This window comes from Oncorhynchus clarkii, chromosome 13 (genome assembly GCF_045791955.1).
Source record: "Oncorhynchus clarkii lewisi isolate Uvic-CL-2024 chromosome 13, UVic_Ocla_1.0, whole genome shotgun sequence".
Taxonomy (NCBI): Eukaryota; Metazoa; Chordata; class Actinopteri; order Salmoniformes; family Salmonidae; genus Oncorhynchus; species Oncorhynchus clarkii.
Genome location: NC_092159.1, coordinates 25,480,809 through 25,504,157, shown reverse-complemented (window position 1 = coordinate 25,504,157; position 23,349 = coordinate 25,480,809). Strand labels below are relative to the sequence as shown.

At 41.6% G+C, this 23,349-nt stretch overlaps 1 protein-coding gene across 1 annotated transcript; it reads right to left on the bottom strand.

Moving 5' to 3' along the window:
• Positions 1 to 12,909: 12,909 nt before the first annotated feature.
• LOC139423859 (homeobox protein OTX1 B-like) lies at positions 12,910 to 18,467 on the bottom strand. Its single transcript, XM_071175499.1, has 4 exons — positions 18,187 to 18,467; positions 15,952 to 16,127; positions 15,224 to 15,375; positions 12,910 to 14,357 (listed from the first exon to the last, which is right to left on the bottom strand). The coding sequence occupies exons 2-4, from the start codon at positions 16,046 to 16,048 to the stop codon at positions 13,566 to 13,568; spliced, it is 1,041 nt and encodes a 346-aa protein (XP_071031600.1). The 5' UTR covers positions 16,049 to 16,127; positions 18,187 to 18,467; the 3' UTR covers positions 12,910 to 13,565.
• Between the last annotated feature and the right edge of the window lie 4,882 nt (positions 18,468 to 23,349).

Sequence of the window (23,349 nt, the reverse complement as noted above, 5' to 3'; positions counted from 1 at the left end):
TGTCTCTGTCTGTCTCTGTTCCCATATCTCTGTCTCTGTCTGTCTCTGTTCCCATATCTCTGTCTCCGTCTGTCTCTGTTCCCATATCTCTGTTTCTGTCTGTCTCTGTTCCCATATCTCTGTCTCTGTCTGTCTCTGTTCCCATATCTCCATCTCTGTCTGTCTCTGTTCCCATGTCTCCATCTCTGTCTGTCTCTGTTCCCATATCTCTGTCTCTGTCTGTCTCTGTTCCCATATCTCCATCTCTGTCTGTCTCTGTTCCCATATATCTGTCTCTGTCTGTCTCTGTTCCCATATCTCTGTCTCTGTCTGTCTCTGTTCCCATATCTCTGTCTCTGTCTGTCTCTGTTCCCATATCTCTGTCTCTGTCTGTCTCTGTTCCCATATCTCCATCTCTGTCTGTCTCTGTTCCCATATCTCTGTCTCTCTCTGTCTCTGTTCCCATGTCTCTGTCTGTCTCTGTTCCCATATCTCTGTCTCTGTCTGTCTCTGTTCCCATATCTCTGTCTCTGTCTGTCTCTGTTCCCATATCTCTGTCTCTGTCTGTCTCTGTTCCCATATCTCCATCTCTGTCTGTCTCTGTTCCCATATCTCTGTCTCTGTCTGTCTCTGTTCCCATATCTCTGTCTCTGTCTGCCTCTGTTCCCATATCTCTGTCTTTGTCTCTGTCTCTGTCTCTGTCTGTCTCTGTTCCCATATATCTGTCTCTGTCTGTCTCTGTTCCCATATCTTTGTCTCTGTCTGTCTCTGTTCCCATATCTCTGTCTCTGTCTGTCTCTGTTCCCATATCTCCATCTCTGTCTGTCTCTGTTCCCATATCTTTGTCTCTGTCTGTCTCTGTTCCCATATCTCCGTCTCTGTCTGTCTCTGTTCCCATATCTCCATCTCTGTCTCTCTGTTCCCATATCTCCGTCTCTGTCTGTCTCTGTTCCCATATCTCTGTCTCTGTCTCTGTCTCTGTCTGTCTCTGTTCCCATGTCTCTGTCTCTGTCTGTCTCTGTTCCCATATCTCCATCTCTGTCTGTCTCTGTTCCCATATCTCTGTCTCTGTCTCTGTCTGTCTCTGTTCCCATATCTCCATCTCTGTCTGTCTCTGTTCCCATATCTTTGTCTCTCTCTGTCTCTGTTCCCATATCTTTGTCTCTGTCTGTCTCTGTTCCCATATCTCTGTCTCTGTCTGTCTCTGTTCCCATATCTCTGTCTCTGTCTGTCTCTGTTCCCATATCTCTGTCTCTGTTCACATGTCTCTGTCTCTGTCTGTCTCTGTTCCCATATCTCTATCTCTGTTCACATGTCTCCGTCTCTGTCTGTCTCTGTTCCCATATCTCTGTCTGTCTCTGTTCCCATATCTCTGTCTCTGTCTCTGTCTGTCTCTGTTCCCATATCTCCATCTCTGTCTGTCTCTGTTCCCATATCTTTGTCTCTCTCTGTCTCTGTTCCCATATCTTTGTCTCTGTCTGTCTCTGTTCCCATATCTCTGTCTCTGTCTGTCTCTGTTCCCATATCTCTGTCTCTGTCTGTCTCTGTTCCCATATCTCTGTCTCTGTTCACATGTCTCTGTCTCTGTCTGTCTCTGTTCCCATATCTCTATCTCTGTTCACATGTCTCTGTCTCTGTCTGTCTCTGTTCCCATGTCTCTGTCTCTGTTCACATGTCTCCGTCTCTGTCTGTCTCTGTTCCCATATCTCTGTCTGTCTCTGTTCCCATATACCCGTCTCTGTCTGTCTCTGTTCCCATATCTCTGTCTCTGTCTCTGTCTCTCTCTGTCTCTGTTCCCATATCTCCGTCTCTGTCTCTCTGTTCCCATATCTCTGTCTCTGTCTCTGTCTGTCTCTGTTCCCATATCTCCGTCTCTGTCTCTCTGTTCCCATATCTCCGTCTCTGTCTGTCTCTGTTCCCATATCTCTGTCTCTGTCTCTGTCTCTGTCTCTGTCTCTGTCTCTGTCTCTGTCTCTGTTCCCATATCTCTGTCTCTGTCTGTCTCTGTTCCCATATCTCTGTCTCTGTCTGTCTCTGTTCCCATATCTCTGTCTCTGTCTGTCTCTGTTCCCATATCTCCATCTCTGTCTGTCTCTGTTCCCATATCTCTGTCTCTGTCTGTCTCTGTTCCCATATCTCTGTCTCTGTCTGTCTCTGTTCCCATATCTCTGTCTTTGTCTCTGTCTCTGTCTGTCTCTGTTCCCATATATCTGTCTCTGTCTGTCTCTGTTCCCATATCTCCATCTCTGTCTGACTCTGTTCCCATATCTCTGTCTCTGTCTGTCTCTGTTCCCATATCTCTGTCTCTGTATCTGTCTCTGTTCCCATATCTCTGTCTCTGTCTGTCTCTGTTCCCATATCTCTGTCTCTATCTGTCTCTGTTCCCATGTCTCCATCTCTGTCTGTCTCTGTTCCCATATCTCCGTCTCTGTCTGTCTCTGTTCCCATATCAATGTCTTTGTCTGTCTCTGTTCCCATATCTCTGTCTCTGTCTGTCTCTGTTCCCATATCTCCGTCTCTGTCTCTGTCTGTCTCTGTTCCCATATCAATGTCTCTGTCTGTCTCTGTTCCCATATCTCTGTCTCTGTCTGTCTCTGTTCCCATATCTCCGTCTCTGTCTGTCTCTGTTCCCATATCTCTGTCTCTGTCTGTCTCTGTTCCCATATCTCCATCTCTGTCTGTCTCTGTTCCCATATCTCCGTCTCTGTCTGTCTCTGTTCCCATATCTCCGTCTCTGTCTGTCTCTGTTCCCATATCTCCATCTCTGTCTGTCTCTGTTCCCATATCTTTGTCTCTGTCTGTCTCTGTTCCCATATCTCCGTCTCTGTCTGTCTCTGTTCCCATATCTCCATCTCTGTCTCTCTGTTCCCATATCTCCGTCTCTGTCTGTCTCTGTTTCCATATCTCTGTCTCTGTCTCTGTCTCTGTCTGTCTCTGTTCCCATGTCTCTGTCTCTGTCTGTCTCTGTTCCCATATCTCCATCTCTTTCTGTCTCTGTTCCCATATCTCTGTCTCTGTCTCTGTCTGTCTCTGTTCCCATATCTCCATCTCTGTCTGTCTCTGTTCCCATATCTCCATCTCTGTCTGTCTCTGTTCCCATATCTTTGTCTCTGTCTGTCTCTGTTCCCATATCTTTGTCTCTGTCTGTCTCTGTTCCCATATCTCTGTCTCTGTCTCTGTCTCTGTCTCTGTCTCTGTCTCTGTTCCCATATCTCTGTCTCTGTCTGTCTCTGTTCCCATATCTCTGTCTCTGTCTGTCTCTGTTCCCATATCTCTGTCTCTGTCTGTCTCTGTTCCCATATCTCCATCTCTGTCTGTCTCTGTTCCCATATCTCTGTCTCTGTCTGTCTCTGTTCCCATATCTCTGTCTCTGTCTGTCTCTGTTCCCATATCTCTGTCTTTGTCTCTGTCTCTGTCTGTCTCTGTTCCCATATATCTGTCTCTGTCTGTCTCTGTTCCCATATCTCCATCTCTGTCTGTCTCTGTTCCCATATCTCTGTCTCTGTCTGTCTCTGTTCCCATATCTCTGTCTCTGTATCTGTCTCTGTTCCCATATCTCTGTCTCTGTCTGTCTCTGTTCCCATATCTCTGTCTCTATCTGTCTCTGTTCCCATGTCTCCATCTCTGTCTGTCTCTGTTCCCATATCTCCGTCTCTGTCTGTCTCTGTTCCCATATCAATGTCTTTGTCTGTCTCTGTTCCCATATCTCTGTCTCTGTCTGTCTCTGTTCCCATATCTCTGTCTCTGTCTGTCTCTGTTCCCATATCTCCGTCTCTGTCTCTGTCTGTCTCTGTTCCCATATCAATGTCTCTGTCTGTCTCTGTTCCCATATCTCTGTCTCTGTCTGTCTCTGTTCCCATATCTCCGTCTCTGTCTGTCTCTGTTCCCATATCTCTGTCTCTGTCTGTCTCTGTTCCCATATCTCCATCTCTGTCTGTCTCTGTTCCCATATCTCCGTCTCTGTCTGTCTCTGTTCCCATATCTCCATCTCTGTCTGTCTCTGTTCCCATATCTCCGTCTCTGTCTGTCTCTGTTCCCATATCTCCATCTCTGTCTGTCTCTGTTCCCATATCTTTGTCTCTGTCTGTCTCTGTTCCCATATCTCCGTCTCTGTCTGTCTCTGTTCCCATATCTCCATCTCTGTCTCTCTGTTCCCATATCTCCGTCTCTGTCTGTCTCTGTTCCCATATCTCTGTCTCTGTCTCTGTCTCTGTCTGTCTCTGTTCCCATGTCTCTGTCTCTGTCTGTCTCTGTTCCCATATCTCCATCTCTTTCTGTCTCTGTTCCCATATCTCTGTCTCTGTCTCTGTCTGTCTCTGTTCCCATATCTCCATCTCTGTCTGTCTCTGTTCCCATATCTTTGTCTCTGTCTGTCTCTGTTCCCATATCTTTGTCTCTGTCTGTCTCTGTTCCCATATCTCTGTCTCTGTCTGTCTCTGTTCCCATATCTCTCTCTCTGTCTGTCTCTGTTCCCATATCTCTGTCTCTGTTCACATGTCTCTGTCTCTGTCTGTCTCTGTTCCCATATCTCTGTCTCTGTTCCCATATCTCTGTCTCTGTCTCTCTGTTCCCATATCTCCGTCTCTGTCTGTCTCTGTTCCCATATCTCTGTCTCTGTCTCTGTTCCCATATCTCCGTCTCTGTCTCTCTGTTCCCATATCTCCGTCTCTGTCTCTCTGTTCCCATATCTCTGTCTCTGTCTCTGTCTCTGTCTGTCTCTGTTCCCATATCTCTGTCTCTGTCTCTGTCTGTCTCTGTTCCCATAACTCCGTCTCTGTCTGTCTCTTTTCCCATATCAATGTCTCTGTCTGTCTCTATTCCCATATCTCCGTCTCTGTCTCTCTGTTCCCATATCTCCGTCTCTGTCTGTCTCTGTTCCCATGTCTCTGTCTCTGTTCACATGTCTCTGTCTCTGTCTGTCTCTGTTCACATGTCTCTGTCTCTATCTGTCTCTGTTCCCATTTCTCTGTCTCTGTCTGTCTCTGTTCCCATATCTCTGTCTCTGTCTCTGTTCCCATGTCTCTGTTTCTGTCTGTCTCTGTTCCCATATCTCTGTCTCTGTCTCTGTTCACATGTCCCTGTCTCTGTCTGTCTCTGTTCCCATATCTCTGTCTCTGTCTCTGTTCACATGTCTCTGTCTCTGTCTCTGTTCACATGTATCTGTCTCTGTCTGTCTCTGTTCACATGTCTCTGTCTCTGTCTGTCTCTATTCCCATATCTCTGTCTCTGTTCACATGTATCTGTCTCTGTCTGTCTCTGTCTCTGTCTGTCTCTGTTCCCATATCTCTGTCTCTGTTCCCATGTCTCTGTCTCTGTCTGTCTCTGTTCCCATATCTCTGTCTCTGTCTCTGTTCACATGTCCCTGTCTCTGTCTGTCTCTGTTCCCATATCTCTGTCTCTGTCTCTGTTCACATGTCTCTGTCTCTGTCTCTGTTCACATGTATCTGTCTCTGTCTGTCTCTGTTCACATGTCTCTGTCTCTGTCTGTCTCTATTCCCATATCTATGTCTCTGTTCACATGTATCTGTCTCTGTCTGTCTCTGTTCACATGTCTCTGTCTCTGTCTGTCTCTGTTCCCATATCTACATATCGGCAATGACATCATCTCGGTACAAGGAGAGGTTATGGTTTAATCGCAAATAAATCTTATCCTAATCTGCAGCGTTTGAAGGTTAATCCATGACTTAAAAAACACTAAAGACCAAACACTAAAAACCATCCTCAAAAAGTAACTTCAGGGAATGACATTAGTGACACTGATTTCCAAGTCCAAAGTAGACCACTAAAACAAAGTAACTCAAATGTCCATTGGCAAACAACAGAAAGCAACTGATAATGCCAAATGAGAATGCATTGTTTGAATTGTATGTCAACTCTTGGCGATGACCTCAAAAATAGTGGATACCACTACCACTGTTTCTAGGGGCACCCATGGAAACATTTTCAACCTTTATGGGGGTGCCCTGACATGAACCCGACACCCCCGGGAAAAGCAGTTGTTCAAACCCCAATGAGTTATAAGGGCTTTACCGAAAAAGAGTGAAGAAAAGTACCAGTGCCACATGAAGGTAGTCAAATGTCTCTTGGACATGTTGGTTGCTGCCTTTTTGGCCCCTAAAATAGCAGTGTTTGTTTATGCTTGGTCAACCTTAATCCCAGGTTTCTAGTGTTGCGCTGGCCTGTCAATCAAATGGTGACAGCACCACCGAAGGGCTCTTCAGATCCGTACACACACACAGACGTGAAGACACGCCACCAAAACACCTAAACAATGTCAAACGGAAACAAATACTGATTTGTCTCTTTGCTGTGCCACAATTAGTAAGACTACCTTAGAAGCGATGTTACGCCATGTAGGACTAACACATGGAGATACTGAGTTAGAAACTGAGAGGGGAACGGATACAGTTCACTGTAATATTGTAAATGACTGGTGAAACACAGTGTCAATTATGGCAAGTCGTAACACAGTTGTAAATTGATCCATTAGGAGTCACAGGGCTAGGCTTCATTTTACACCTAGGCCGACTGAGTGATGTCACATGACTCCAGAGGGCCCAACTGTTACTTCCTTTCAAAGATCTCACTCATGTCCTCCTTTTTTTGCCACAAAAAAAAAAACCCTGAAATGATTCATTTGTGAGAAAGATGGGAGCGTTCTTTCTCTCTCATTTGTGTAAGTGTAAGACAATTGTGTAAGGCCCACTCCAGAGCACACTGTACACACAGCACATTGATATTCCAGGAAGGGGAAATGAGTCACTTGGTGAAAATCAAATCAACGCAAAGTCTGGTGAGCAAGCGTGAGGCACTGACACTGGTTAATGTACTCCATGTGTAATGGTTCAGAGAAAAACATACACTTCTTCAAACAATGAAGACTCCCATTTTATCAGGAGCTTCAACGGGGTGTAACGTCAACACTCTGAGCCCAAGTTATTGAAACCCGGTTAAAGGGAGTCCCGAAAATGTCCAAAATAAAATGTTCTGTAAGTACGTTTGTATGAAGTGGCGGAAGGGATTTTTTAAATTATTTTTTATTCAAAAGTTAAACATGGTCAGAAATTTGATATGGGGAATTATGTTTTCTTTGGGGCTATTTGGTGACCAAGTTAAAATGATCAAGGCCCCAAGTACAACACCAGTAAAGAGCTATTTTTGGGTGTAAGTGTAATGAATTAGTCCCTTTAAACCTGACTTCAATCAAAGCTCAGCAAAATGTCCAGCTCTCGTATTCCTCCTGGCACTCCAAGACTGAAGTTAATGGGGGTTGCCTTTAAGGCCCTAGTATTGAAAACGTTTTTTTGTTGTTTGTTTTTATCCTTGGGAAACTTCCACCCGTATGGGTTTGTTTGAACCGAGCCACTGGCTATCCCACTAAGTACAGCCCCCAGTCATCTGAATCATTAGATTAGGCTTAGGCATGGCCTGACAAAGGTTCCCCATCACTGTTTGTTTCAAGGAGAGGCCCTGCTTTAGCTCATAGATACTCCGCTGGAAGAGGCACTTGGTAGTAGTGCTTCCATGCCAGGGTATCCTTCATGATACACACTGTGTTTTTGTTCGGATACATTGAACTCTTGCTCTACATATTGAAATGCACTGTATTTGAGCTGAAATACAGCGGTATGTATGAAGGATGTTTACGTGAAAACCGTAGCATCTCATACACACTACATTTGAGTGTGCTGAACTTGTACTTCCATGTCAACAAAGTTACTACAAGCGAGGAGTTGTTTCAATTCGTGGACTGTCCTCGGCTCCTCGTGATAGAATAACGAGTGCGGGAATATTCATGACGGGAAGGCCCCAGATTTGCTTTTTAAGTAGCGGAGGAAGGAGCCATTTTGTGTGAGAAGAAGGAGTCCCGTCCCGGACATGTCAGGGGCTGTTGACAGTCTGCGCTTGGGATTAGCGAGACAGCGGCGCACGGCGATCCTTAATCCCCCACTATATCGTAATCTATTTACCCGGCATGCTAAGGGGATTTTCACATGAAAATATACACAAGGAGGCTATATGATGGAAGTGGCAAAGTGCATGATATCAGAAGCCATGATTTGGCTTTTTTCCCTACTCTCTGTGGTGTTTCGTTCATACCCGAAGCACTGCTGTTGTGTTGTTTCGTTTGTTGGTTTCACAGGGTTGTGACTGAGGAAAATGTGGTCGGATGGAAAGGAGCCCTCCATTTTGTATTTTCTCCAAGGTAAACATGTTAAGAGTGTGTTGGAGGATCTTTTAGAGGTTCGTCAGCCTTAGGGTATGACGGAGGTTTGACAAGGTGGTTGAGAGAAAGCAAATAAAATGGTTAAATAGCGTTTGCGTGGTGTGTGCGTTACACGACGGACCTCATCACTTAAATCTAATTCTCCGAAGACAATTCAATGCATTTCAAATCTTAGCAAATCAACTCCCAACACAACTCCTTCTGAACCTTCTCTCCTACCTAGTTACATCATAATTACAATAACACGCTGCCAATTTTCTGTAGCCAAGGGAGGAGCAAGTCAAATCAGATTGGAAAACATTGAGGTATAACTGTTTCGTCTATCAGACAGAGATTCACTCATATATTTGATTCATATACTCATTCATAGATTTGATTATGGCTTTGAGTGTAGCTGTTGTTTAGAGGCCCATAATCAGATGGCATGAGTTTAGCCTCCTGTACTGCGCCTGATGGTAATTACGACAGCATGTATCAGACCTGGGTTCAAATCACTCAAATGCTTGAGCTGTGCTTGCTTGAGCTCATCTGGCACAAAGGACCCAATGGAATATTCCAGAACCTCAAACCTCGCCCATCTGGGACTCCAGGCAGGTTCAAGTAAACGCTCAAAGTATTTGGAAGATGTTGAAAGATTTCAAATACTATTTGATCCCTGGATGGGCCTGTATCCAGCCATCTCTCTGAGGATCTCCCTTCCTTCCAACTCAGCCGGCCCTCCACATGCAAACTTTAGACGACTGTCGCGGTTCAGCTGGCGGACAGACGCCTCGTCTACGAGCACCCAGGTCACCGGCAGGTTCCAAGGCAATCAAAAACGTAGCTCCGTTCGCTGTCGGCTGCCACATCCTCTGTGAATTATTTAGGCCGAGGTTGAGTTGGGCCGCCAAGGTCAAAGTGTCACCTGGTTCTAGTTGAGATAGGACTCAAGAGTGTCTACTTGAGGGGTTACTGAGGGTAAGGACGGGGTGAGGATGAGGATATCCCCTTTAAAGCAACGTCAACTAGATTGATCCAAGTTTATAACCGCTTTCTGTACTTACAGTGGGTTCCAAATATAAACAATATAATTATAGAGATAAACTCAAAATACCAACACGTGAGAAATACTGTACTTTATTAATGTTTCAATGGAACCCACCAATCATTTAGTGATTCAAATAAAAATAACTGTCCTCCAAATGAAGGTTTCATAATTAATGGCACGCTTAAAGATTATTGCAAATAACATCTGCCAAAATTAAACCAGGAATTAAATTCCACTTGCATTTAAGTTTATATAAGTCTTAAGGAACTATATTGAGCCATTTACATCCCTTCCTGTTTCACTAGGGTATAAAATGAGGTAACACGCATGCAATATCCCTTTGTCATCCAACACCATTAAGAAAAGAAAAGAACTGGCAGTTCAAAAGAGACAGATGGTCGTAGTCCTTCATAAACCCGGTAATGGCTACAAGATCCACAAACGATTGAATATACCACTGAGCACTGTCAGGGCAATTATTTCAAAATTCATAAGATATGGAACAGTTGAAAAGCTCATGGGTAGAGGACGCAAATGCATTTTGCCCCCCAGGATAGGGAGGAGGATGGTGAGAGAAGCAACAAAATCCCCAAGAATCACTGTGAAAGAATTGCAGGCCTTGGTGGCGTCTTGGGATCACCAGGTTTCAAAAAACACCATCAGACTTTAATTCCAGAGGTCCAGGGGGTACTGGTTACGATTGATGGCATAATGAATTCCACCAAGTATCTGGCAATTTTTGCTGACAATCTGGTTGCCTCTGCCAGAAGGCTGGGACTTGGCCGTAGGTGAACTTTCCAACAAGACAATGACCCGAAACATACCTCAAGATCCACACAGAAATGGTTCTGTGACAACGAAGTCAATGTTCTGCCATGGCCATCTCAGGCGCCGGACCTCAATCCAATGGAAAACCTGTGGGCTGAGTGGAAGAGGGCAGTTGATAAGCGCAAACCCAAGAATGTGAAGGATCTTGAAAGGATCTGCATAGATCTGCATGTCCAAAATCCCTCCAAATGTGTCAAACATTACAGGACAAGACTATGCTGTTATCCTTGCCAGAGGTGGTTGCACTAAGTACTAAATGAGGAGTGCCAATAATTATGAAACCTTGATTTTGATGAAACTTATTTTGTATAAAATAATTGTATGATTTTGGTTGGTTCCATTGAAACATGAATAAAGTACAGCATTTCTCACATGTTGGTATTTTGAGTTCATCTCTATAATTATATTGTTTATATTTTTTTTAAAGTATTGTTTGTGCATTGCCGGTCAGGGGTGGCACTAATTATGGAGCCCACAGTAGTTGTTTTTGGTTGTGTGAAAGGATAGGCCACTTGATCTGTATTAAAAATGTAGATTGATTGTAGGTCTATCCACATCTGGATGTATCTCCATCTGTAGATTCCCCAGGCCATGGCGGTCAGCATAGTCAGAGATTATATGGTGACTTCAATTCTAATCATAAGCAGTTAAGTATTATAAATGTTTGACTTTTTAGTATGCCATCAAAGCAAATGATGCTGTTCATCAAACGGTGATAATCTAACAGGACGACGTGATGCTAGTAGGACAAGGCCATTTGTCAATAACGACAATACAGAGCGCTGTCCCCACACTGTTGTCAAAGTTTCCACATCTGAACAGCACTGCCATAGGAGCAGTTGGCTGCTGTCGTGATGGGACATCAGAACAGGTGTTTGGGACGGCTCAGCAAAATGAACTGCCATGATTCCTTGAACATGGCCTGGAGATGAGTTCTTCCTTGTTGGATGCAAATGTAGTAAATTCAGGCCTGTTTGCATAGGGGGTGGGGTTGGTGGCGGCATACTGGCACTGCCCAGCGGGAGACAGCCAGGCAAACACACGTCATGTCGGCTACTTCTCCTGGGCGCCATGTTTGCCCAAACCTGTTTGTCCAGCTGGTCGACTGTGGTGTGGAACAGCGCAAGAGCAGGGATTTCTGTTAATTAAAATCGTGATTTGTCCTCTTTTTGTGTCTTGGATCAACAACATTATATATTACTGTCAACATGCAAAGAAAAATGCTCAGCATGCCAGGATACATGTTTGCTAATCTGCATTTGTTTTGATTGAACCTCTGTGAAGTTTATTCATTGAGCTGGTGGCCACTGGAGGGATTGTGGTCGTGGAAATGCAAAGACGCTTGTGATTTCTAAGTATAGGAATATTACAATTTGCACCACATAGTTTTACATATATACACATTCGTAGTTTTGTCAGTCCCCCCCCACCACCACCACCACCACCACCACCACACACACACACTTGTTTTACTATCCTTGTGGGGACTAAACAATTGATTCCCATTCAAAATCCTATTTTCTTTTTTTTACCTAACCTATTTACCTAACCCTAACCTTAACCCCAATCCCTTAACCCCTAAACCTATTTTTAGGTCCCCACTTGTCTGAATTTTCCTTGTTTTACTATCCTTGTGAGGACTTCCGGTCCAAACAAGGATAGTAAAACCAAAAACACACACGTTTGACAGCCCTTCAAATTAAATCACAGAGCCCAAAATAAACATGAACATAATTTTTCGAATACATTTGAGGATGCATGATGGAGTTGGCATCTTAATGTGGATTATAATTACAAATCTCTTGGGTAAAAACACCAAATTGTCACTCCCCAAAACAAATAAACGCAAAACCTGAAAGCTATTATGCATTTTGTGACGAAGGATCACTACAAATATGTAACTTTATGTAACACTAATTATAGGAACCGATAGCCTATTGCAATTGTCCTTCTTAGGCCCATTTCATTCCCATTTTAGGCCGCAACTTCAATTTAAAAAGACAAACTTGTTACTGAATAACCTATATCAATGCAGTAGGCCTATTTTAAAATGCGATAATCTAAAGACAAGATTTTTGCTGTTTTATTTTGTTTCCACCGAATGTTCAATCAAAAATAATAGACCCGTCTGTCTTCGATTTTACATGAATAGAGACGGGTTGAACAGGAGGTCAAAAAATGTGTGTTCATCATAAAATTTGTTGCGCTATTTGGTCTCATCAACATTCATATTAAAAATGACAACTTCTCTCAAAGGGATAATGAAAATAAATCATAATTAGGGCCTTGTGTTTCTGCGTAATCATATGACATAGCAAGATGTTTTCCTGTATTTTAAGCGTTATGCAGAAACGAGAAACACACCCAAAATGAAGGATGGTGCTGAAATATCTGACATGAAAAGAGGATAGTTTGATGAAAGTTTTTTAAATACATGTTCAAATCCAGGCATGTCACACGATTGCGCAAAAAACAGAGCCCTGCTCATAATGGCAGTAAAGTGGCACATGGATAAAGAAATTAAACCATCTTTAGGCCAAGTCCATTATTAGCCTTTGAATTAAAAATTAAAAATTCAATTTGTTTACAATATACTACTTTTAAAATATGTTTATTCTTTGGTTATACAGTTCTGAGGCCCGTCTAAGTATTTAAATGAATGTAATCTAAACCTGCCAAAAAAAAAGCACTACTAGGCACCATTACAATTCAGATAAGAACACTCTTTATATTGGAAAAACCAACCATGTTTTTAACGAATCTTTATTATAAAGACACGAATGTACATTTTTTATTTCATTGGAATACTGACATTGCGTGTCTAATTCACATTTTCTTCGTTAAGAACAATAGCAAAATATTTTACCTTATAAACAAGTGCTGCAAATAAACTTCCAAAATACAACACTACAGTTCGGACAATGAACAATATTCAAGTTGGAATTAACATAAATTTGAATATCAGCAAACTGAAAACAATAGCAGCATCTTAATTTCTCAATTTAAATGGTCTCTAATGGGTAGGCCTATATCAAATACATGAGCATAAAATATCATATTTTACCATAAAACAAATTTTGTGACAAAAGGTTCGCACTCAATTGGTCGTTCTTGGGAATATTTATGGAAAATCCATAACACAGAGCTCTTGCTCCATCCTGAAAAAACAATTCTAACTCAAAGGGATAAACTACATACTTTGAACTTGTTGGAGGGCAGTTTTCAGAGTTCACGTGTAGAAAAATATTCCTTGATGTTCCAAAGTACGGGTGAGGAGGTCCAATTCAAGCGTGTTCTAAAGTTGATTCATGAAATGGTCAAAGAAGATGCCACCCTTACAGGCTTTTTCATCTGTGAGCTACTTGATTTTTCCAAACATTAACTTAAAAAAGGCTTGATAATTGTCTCTACTATTAGTTAACTTCTTAATGCTTTGAAGAAAAAAGCTCTTCAACAAAAAAAAACGAAACAAAAATACTTATTTGAAAGGAGTAAAAAAAAAAGTCACAAGACTTGGAAACGCCAGGAGGAAGCCTGGTCTTTGTAGTCCAAGCAGTCGGTGGTGTTGAAGTTGAGTTTCCATGAAGAGGCTGCGGCCGCTGCCGTTTGTTCTTTGTAATCCAGACAGTCTGAGGAGTTGAAGGCCAGGCCGGCCCCGCTGTAGGCCTGGTGGTGGTGGGGGTGGTGATGGTGGTGGTGCCCTGAGGTCTGCCCTATGTGGTGGTGTGGATGGCCAGACATAGAGGAGCCCGTCATGGGGCTGAGCTGGTGCGGATGGTGGGGGTGGTGGTGAGAGTGCATAGGGGCCAGGTACGAGCTGCATTCCACCCCTCCGAAGTAGGAGCCCGTTGACGCTGGGGCGGGGTAGCCCTGCCCATAGGCCGCTGCTGTCTGGCTGTAGGACACCGGGTAGGAGGACGTGCCTCCAGTACCTGACACAGACCTCTGCATGCAGGAGGCACTGGTGGGGGGAGTGGGGTCGGGGACAGGGGGTGGTGCGGGGGCCGGGGAGATGGGCGCAGGACTCCAGATGGAGGACACTGGGGCGGTGACGGAGGTAGAAGTGCTGCTCAGGCCTTGGCCTCCATGGCCGGAGGGATGAGAGCCACCGGACGAGGCAGAGGAAGAGGAAGAGGAGCCGGTGCTGGTCACTACCGGAGGGGTGAACTGACCACTGCTCTCTGAGCCTGTGCTCTCCCTGGTTGGAGAAGACTTCTTCTTGGCCGGCCGGACTTTAGCATTGTTTCCACTCTGGGCCTGCTGACGGCACTTGGCTCTCCTGTTCTTGAACCATACCTGCACAACAAGAGGCAAGGGGTCGACTTTAAAATGCTGTATGTCATCCACCCAAACAAATTTGTAAAACATTGATTGATTGCAACAAACTGAAAATCTATTTCCATTTGAGAATATTGAATGCTTTGTCATTTGTACAATCGCAAAGGCATAACTAATATCAACTTTATCAACCAATCGTTAATATATTCTTGTAGGTCAACAAAGCACCCTTATTCTTTATTCACTGATTCTCCTCTCCCATTTTAGGCATCACAAACACTTGGAAATGACACGAAACCGTTGTGCAGTTAGTGTTCGATTTGCAGGCTACCTCTGCACAGGCTTGGCTGCCTACCCTGCATACTCTGCACATTTCTCAGCTAAATCTGTGAAACTCGAGAGGAAGCTGCCATAATTGCAGTAAGCCTGTGAGAGGGGTACAAAAGCTGGTTACATAAAGGCGTGTCACGCCCATTTCAAAAGGGGGCTCATAACTTCTAAAGGTGGCCCTTATGTGAGAGCTGAACATAAATTATATTTGAAAACATGGAATTGTATGTATTTGTTGAACTATCAGAACCAGTTAATGATAACAGATTATGAATATTGTTTATTTCTGTAGTATGCAATTGCAGCTAAAAGCTGAATTGCAGTGTAGGATACATAACATTTAGCCCAAATAAATACTTAACTGTGTTGAAACTCATTCAAATCCAACATAAAAGGTAACGTTTTGATTGAAATGTGCAGTAATAGGCCCTGTCCAGGTCGTTGCAGTTTTGCACTGCAAGTTCGGCAAGTTCCCACAAATGGCAAACAAGTTCACACAAACAATAGTAGGCTACAGTACTGTAGTAACTATATAATTGCAATTCTGCACAAACCTGGACTCTAGACTCAGGCAAATTGATTTTCAGTGCGACCTCTTCCCGCATGAAAATGTCTGGGTAGCGCGTCTTGCCGAAAAGGGACTCCAGAATGTCCAGCTGAGTGCGAGTAAAAGTTGTCCTCTCTCTCCGCTGTTTCCTCGGATGCGCTGAAATGGAATAGAAACCTGTCAATGGAAACTCTTCGAAGCCATTTCGATCTGATAATAAAACGAAATGAAAAACATTGTTCATCAAAACAAACGAGGTTCAATATAAGTATTCAAAGCTTCCATCTCAAAATGTTCATATATTTTCTGAAGTAGCTAGCTTCAAAATCAAAGTCAAGTGTTTCTTCAAAACGAAATTAACCTACGAATGATATATATATATATTTAACCGTTTTAAATCACAGAATCTTCTGCACTATAATAGACCTTCACCGTAATCACACTAGGTCTAAAGTTACTTAGTCACGTAATATGTGGAAACGGAAAATAGTCTTGTTATTAAATCATACCATCCTATAGACTGACAATAACTTGTGCTTAATTATGCTTTTCCGTGCATATTGGAAGTGTCATTCTCCAGATGCACATGGAATGTATTGCGGGAGAGCAGTGTGTGCTAACTGGTCCTATATTTGTCCATGATGAGCAACAGATAACTAACTAACTGTCCAATATAACTTCACAGGTGATTTGGATTTGGCACAGTTAGTGTGAAGTGTTTGGGGGGCGTTTTACCTGGATACCCCACTGATGGGTGCAGTAGGTCCATGGCGGTACCGCTGAGCCCCATTCCGTTCATGCCGTACGGGGCCTGTTTGAGGTATGACATCATGCTAGAAACGGACACGGGGAAACCAAAGTCCGTGCGGAAATGTTCGTTTCCCCCGACGTTGCAGTCCCTTGATGAAATCCTGCAATGGAAAACTCATTGTGAGTAGAATGTGAAAATATATATTTATGTTGGTTACTCATTTATATTTAGTAGCCTACAAAGAGCAATTCATCAAACTACATTTGATTATAATAATTGAAATGGCCTTATATTTAAATTATGGTTAATTCAATTGGAAATAGACTGAAACAATATCAAAGCCAACTTATATTTCCAATTTCAAAACGTTGCTATATTCGAGTTGCCTATAGGACTTTTTGATTGAGACTTCCAACTTTTACGCGAGTCGTATCAAAAAAAGTGAATCAAAAAGCCGATTCCCTCTCCAAAAATCCAAAGATTAGCCGTTTACAAAGGTTTCCAACAAAGTATGACATGACGCGTTAACGTGGCTAAACGATATCCAATTATAAACTCAGGTTGCAGTCATCCATCACTACAGTAAAGAAATAATTACGGATGAAATCTGTCGCCAGTCGTGTATTAATTCCTTTTGACGCATGACTTCTTATGGGCAACCTCTTGTCCTTGTTTTGATCAATGCATCCACCGTTAAAAACAGTACATTCCCCATTACGCACATTTTCGGTGCATGGAGAGGCCTGCAAGATAAGATGAATGACTTTGATCAATAAAATAAAGCATGCATTTGGATCCAGATAATTGGGCACACAAATATGTAAAGTGTCATAACAGCCTGCATAAAATACAAGTACACGCACAAGCTTCACATAAACAGCCTTATAATTCATTTCACTGTTAATGTAGGCCATGATATGGCAAAATCAGCCCAATTTATTAGACTATTTCATACGTAGTTTGTCTAGGCCTATAGGCTATAACAGGCCCTGCGTAAAATAACAAATGGACCAAAGTTTAATGTTGAAACGAAAATGGAGTCGGCTGCTTGTCAAAATATTGCATGACATTATATTTTACAAATACATATTCTAGGCCTATATAATATCCACATCTTCTGGAGTGTGTTCCACAGGATTGCCTTTAATGGAACATTCTCTTTCAGCAGACACTAGATGTGACACATTATAAAATGTCTTGTTTTTAATCTTAGATTTATATATATATATATATAAACAACTATTAAAATGCAGAATTAGTGTTCTTTTTGTATATATATATACACAAAAAGAACATTAATTCTGCATTTTAATAGTTGTTTTCATTGTTATAACATGGTCATATCCTGATAATAAGAATATCTATCCGATTGAAATATGCTCCAAGCGTATCAACTTAGAAAAATATTCAAATACAAATTTGAAATCAAACCAACAGGCCTGATGGCATATATGATATCATATGTAGATGCATTTCAGTAATTGAACGGGGGTGCCTTAATGTAAAGGTTGAAAGAAATCGTTATTTATTTATTTTTTTACTTCATTGACTGGCTACAATGTCTTTGGTCCCTAAATAGACCTACTTGGGTCCATGCTGTGGACACGGACCAGCTGATGGATTTGTATTGAGGCGTAAATACTTCACTCTATTTCCATAACCGCAGGAAGGAGTTTAAGCAAATGTAAATGGCGAAAAACTCTGTGCAAATGAACTCTATTGCGATTCAGATGAGAGCTCCAGGGATACCATTATGAGAAAAGGTCTTACGAGCAAAATAAATTAACAACACCTCAAAGATATACATTACATTTGTCTTGTCAGGCCTCAGAGTTTTCCATTCAGATAATAAGTGCACAACCAAACCAGAAGTAGCATTTAGAATATTAATTGACCATAAAAACTACATTTCCAGTGGGGAGTTTACTGTCAGGTAATTATTAATAGCTTCCCCTGACGAGCGTGATTGTTTACAAGGACCATGTACAATGACCATTATCAATGAGCGCACAACAGTAGCCAACGCAAATTGCAACCAAATGCAAACTTCTTAGTCTTATCAAATACAAATATATCGTTTTCGAAGAATGCGAATAGCTTACAGTAGGCTCAATTGTATAAATCATTTCATCAAAATGACGAATAACACAGAAGGAAGAAGCCTAAACGGACTACACAGGCCTATATAAAACAACGAAAACTTTGCATTTACCACTCACCTTGCGTTTGGGATCCTGTTTCCTTATTTGCTTTATTTGTAGTCAAACCAAGAAGATCCGGTACATCAAAAATATCCACATGGAGAAAATGTTCTTGAAAGCGAGACACCGGTAAGAAGGTGCGCACACAATTGGAGGAGAAATACGCAAACTGCAAATAAGGAGTTTACGTCAACCAACGCTGTTTTTCCAATCCGAACCCCAGCGGTGCGTCAGAGGAAAATTTCACAATTGGAAAAAATATTATAAAAATCAAATCAATCGCATTATCTTGTGCGTCTTGCACAGTGGTAAGGTGATTGCCAATGTTGACGGATGGAGATTGATCACCTTCTGCCTACCCTGCCCTTCTATGAACGAAAGACACATGCAGAACCGCCCACTTCGTCCAATCCAAGCGCCCGTGCGGCCTTACAGGCAACAGCGGTAACCAGTCAATTGCGAGGGTTGTTAAGAAAACCCCTCCCCTTCAAATTGTTAAATAAATCTATACCACGTGAGAGCCCACAATTGGAAAAAGTTATACTGAATAAAAAACGACATTACATTGAATGCTCTACTTAGATGTAGGCCCACGTCGTTCTTAATTTCATTTGCATCTAGTATATTTTGCGTTTGCATAAAAACAAAGTGTAGGCTACCGTAAAAGGGACATTTAAACAGGTCTCAGTGTCTATTTCACTCATGAAAAAAACAAACCTATGAATTAACAATTTTCCCATCAAAAGGGATGATGTAAAGTGAGTTGGGAACAAGGCCTACATGAAAAAATGCGAACTAAGTAACTAAATTAGATTACCTAAAACAAAATGTAATATCTTAAAACGTATTATAGCTTTATTGTGATTGATTAAAATAACAAGAAAACCAGCCTGCCCTCGGTAGTAATGCATTTTGGACCCTGTGTGTTCGTCTTCAGAGAAAATCACCTTTCAACGTTCTCGTTTTGGCTGTAATTGTTTGTGAACAACACCATCGTTTATACAAATTGGAGCATTTTTTTCCATAGCAGCGGAATACTTTCCAAAAGTGGTAAAGAGGCTCTGATTTAACCGTGTAATATATTTTCATGAATATTAATGAATGAGATAATCCTCACTTGGATTTCCATTTCAGAATAATAGTGCAGTTCATCCAAACGAGGGTCTCCTCTCAAATAAAGTTTCATATTAATTAAACTGGAGGTGGAATCGACCATTCTATATGCTATAACCTAAAATAAAAACATAAAAAAAAACATTTTTCAATATATAAATGTGCATAAAGAATGGAAAATACAAGTTATATTTATATTCGGGATTAATTGTTGAGACCGTCAAGAGGCGTCTGTCTCCACTGCAACAGCCTTGGCTGGTGCTTTGTCGAGCTCCTATTAAAATGAACTCTAATTGTAGCCGGAGCTGCAATAATAAATCACGAGCAAATAATCAAAAGACTGTCATGAACATAAGTGAACTAAATGTGATATCAAACGAAGGCATTTTTAACATTCTCTTTTGATCTTTAGAATGGCGTAATCGAACCAAGGATGTAACAGCGCTTAAATACAAACTGTTTATGGTTGGAGGAAAATCAAAGTGCGTTTCGAATGACAACAGGTTTGCACTTTACACTTTACATTTATTCACACAAAATCATAGGTGGCATTTTATGTGGTAGGCTTTGTCTATGAACGAAATTAGGCTAATATTATTAATTCAAGGTAAATTCCAATAGGCAAGTCAATTACGTTTTTGTCAGGGCCACACAGGCCCAATGCATATTACAATGGCCAGAGAAAAATACAAAAGCGATATTTCTCGGCTAAATCTCACACGTTTGCTCCAACTATTGTATGACTCAAGCGCCCAACATATAGGCCTAGACCTGTCAAAGCCAATGTGATCGATCGCACACAAGTATCAAGATATCAAATAGCAAAATGCCATTGTTAAAAGAGTATTGGACCTAATCCCAAATTGCAGTAACATTTTCTTAATGCTAAGCCCGTAAAACCAGGGATCAGGGCAACTCAAGGGGTGGGGGGTGTAGGTTTGTCTCTTTAGCTGGCAGGATTGGAGAAGGTCGTGTATGTTGTCGGTGCTTATTAAAACGATGATGCATAAAATCCCCCCAAGTTGTCAGAAAGCATGAGCACACGGAGTCGGTATTCTCTCCCCCTACTTTTGTAAAAAAAAAAATAATAATACTTAAAAAAAACTGTGGCTGTGGACGCGGCTTTGCAAAATTCACCCATGATCAACACCTGCATGCGCGGTAATAGCGACAGACTTCAAAGCTTGCACATCTGCAATACCCAGGGAGGTTATCCGTTCTCCCAGACAGATATCTATGGCATGTGTGCTACAGCTATAGCACTCCGCAAAAAGACCGGGACTTTAATTTGAACTGAAAAAAACTGTATCTATGGACACACGCGTAAAAGGGAAGCATTACGCAATGGTGGAAATACACAGAGGTAAGGTGCGCACCTTAATGCGGAACTCTGGATGGAGACAGTAATCAAATGATCATGGTTTGTCATGCACATTATGTGGAATTTTAGTTTTGAGGCTCGATATTGTATTTTAAAGATTTCTATAACAGCAGGTTTAACGGCAAATGTCAAAATAATGGTGAGAATTGTTTTCAATAAATAACATATGCCATTCATAACGAAATAGCCTATAGGCAAGTTATAAATAGGCTATATTTTTTCTAAACTATTTCAAACATTCCTTCACCGAGGTGTAGCCTATAGGCTACGACTGTAAAAACGTTCAATTGAGAGATTTCCACTACATTAGTCAATGGAGTATAGGTCTACTACAATGAAAACTCCCATGCAGATTAAATTACTATATTGTTGACGTACATGGAGCCGTGCCATTTCTTTGACGGAGCTGAAACTGAATGAGATCCGACCACAGAAGTCCAAACGTTTTTTCGAATAATAATATTCACATGATAATACGTATGAGTAAGACTGGTGCTATTGCATTCCGTTCCATCCACACATTATTATAGATGGAATTGTGTTGTGAAATAGTAACCCATGTGAATAATCTTCTGATTAAAACAAGAACATTCTAATCATGAAATTCAAATCTCGGCTCTATCTCAGGAATTAGTGGAAATAAATCCAGGCTATGTAAACACTTAAATCATTTGTTGCAAAAAAAATCATAGGAAAATTAATCCATGCTGGAATCCTAATCATGCATAAAACAATCCCATATCAGTTCAGCTTCAAATGCATATCAATATCAAACTCAATTGTATTATTTTTTAAATATAAAAATGATGAATGCATTGTTAATAAGATGTTAGGCATTTTGTTTTAGAGTAGCCTAGTCTGATCCTCTAAATTGTAGGCCTATACCATAAGTGAAAGTAGGTCATTTAATCTCACACTTATTACTATCGCAAATAACATGCGGAATTATGAAACCACGTGAAATAAACAAAACAAAATCTTGTTTACAGTAAAGTCAATTGCTATGTCATATTTACAGCAAGAACTATAAAATCATTATTAAAGGGAGTCGGGAGACTTTAAAACGTATTTGTGATGCATTTCTGTTTAAGTTTTAATCTCTCTGCTCATCAACTGACTCGTTTGACTAATAGATATTGTTGCATCCTTCCATTAACCATCTTCCATGATTTATTATCAATCATAAGAAACAGGCCTATTAGGCTATGCAATAGCTCCACAAGTGCTTAGAGATCACATGACCAATAGGGTGAGTGTGATGTGTTGTGATACTCTGCTGCTTGATACTGTGCTGTAATGATGTAAACACGTGGAAAACGGCATGTACTGTACTGTTTCATATAGAGCTAGTTTCCCAGTCTGAAATATCACCTGGTGTCCTCCTCACAATGGAGACACGAGCATCATGTAGTCCTAGGCACGCCAGCCTTCAACAGGGCACTGGGAGGTCAGATGGGTTGACAGGTAGCTAGCCTACTCACTGTCCCTGCAAAAAAAACTGCTAGCCTACAATCAAAGGTAACAGTAGCCTATCATATGCATTCCAAATCTGTCCCCAAGGCAGTTGAAGAAGTACAGTTTTCCCATACAGTAGGTGGTTAAAAAAAACAAAAACAAATGGTTCTCATGTAATGTGATCTGAATAACACAGTCAGAAGGATATACATTTTGAGGACCATGCACTTATCACGCAAGGCTTGTCTACTGCCCTGGCACTCAGTTTCTCTTTGTCCCACACTGGCACTTAATGGGAGAGTCAAGGGTATAGTCACTTAGCCAGGGTGCCCAGCACTTTCTGCATTCAACAACATTGTATCATTACCTAGCCTAGAGAATGACCAAAACTCAACAGACTGGCAGTCTGCAGGCTAGCAGTTAGTAGGCTCCGTACACCTAATATTATTTAAAAGACGGACAAATGTGATATTTTTGAGTGAAAGAAACAATACTGTCTATTTTTTTCTGCACGCAAATGGATAAATGGGCATGACGTCCCTGATATGACATACATAACTTACATTTAAATGTGAGTCTTGAAGACACCATTACTAAAGTTGGTGTTGGTGAAACAGTAGTGCTTCCATAAAGAATTGAGAGTGCAACATGTCATACCTATTTTTAACACCTCTTAAAATGGACTTCATATATTGAACATTGTGCAATTTATCATCTTAAAAAATGCACGTTCACTTCATTTTCATAGGCCCTATTTGTAGTATTGGCATGACGTCAATTTCCGAAGTGAGTGCAAATACTAGGCTACATTGCAACTTACAGCTCACATGAATAAACAGGACTAGAAAGAAAGTCAGAATTCATGACGTGCCATGAACATAGCAGTGAAAAATATGCATACATGGACAATGAGAGAGACAGAAAAGGAAGAGAGAGAGAGAGAGAGAGAGAGAGAGAGAGAGGGGGAGCAGAGAGGGAGAGAGAGCAAAGAGAGATAGCAGAGATACAGAGCGTGAGCAGAGCTAGAGGAGAGGTAGAGAGCAGAGAGAGAGAGAGAGAGAGAGAGAGGGAGAGAGCAGAGGGGAGCATGTAGCTGTCTGTCACAGGGCCAGGCCTTCCCGCCCCTCTCATTAGGAAGGTAAACAATGAGGAGGAATGATGAGAGACGCGGCAGAACAAATGAGGAGCAGGAGGGAGAAATCAGACACCGGCTTAAAGATCCCACAGCCCAC

Excerpts from the sequence above, each read along its gene's own strand:
- LOC139423859 (XM_071175499.1), bottom strand. The coding sequence starts at position 16,048 with ATGATGTCATACCTCAAACAGGCCCCGTACGGCATGAACGGAATGGGG. Across the intron at positions 15,376-15,951 it reads CCCATCAGTGGGGTATCCAG|CGCATCCGAGGAAACAGCGG; the intron begins GTAAAACGCCCC and ends ATTCCATTTCAG. Across the intron at positions 14,358-15,223 it reads TGCCTGAGTCTAGAGTCCAG|GTATGGTTCAAGAACAGGAG; the intron begins GTTTGTGCAGAA and ends CTTGTTGTGCAG.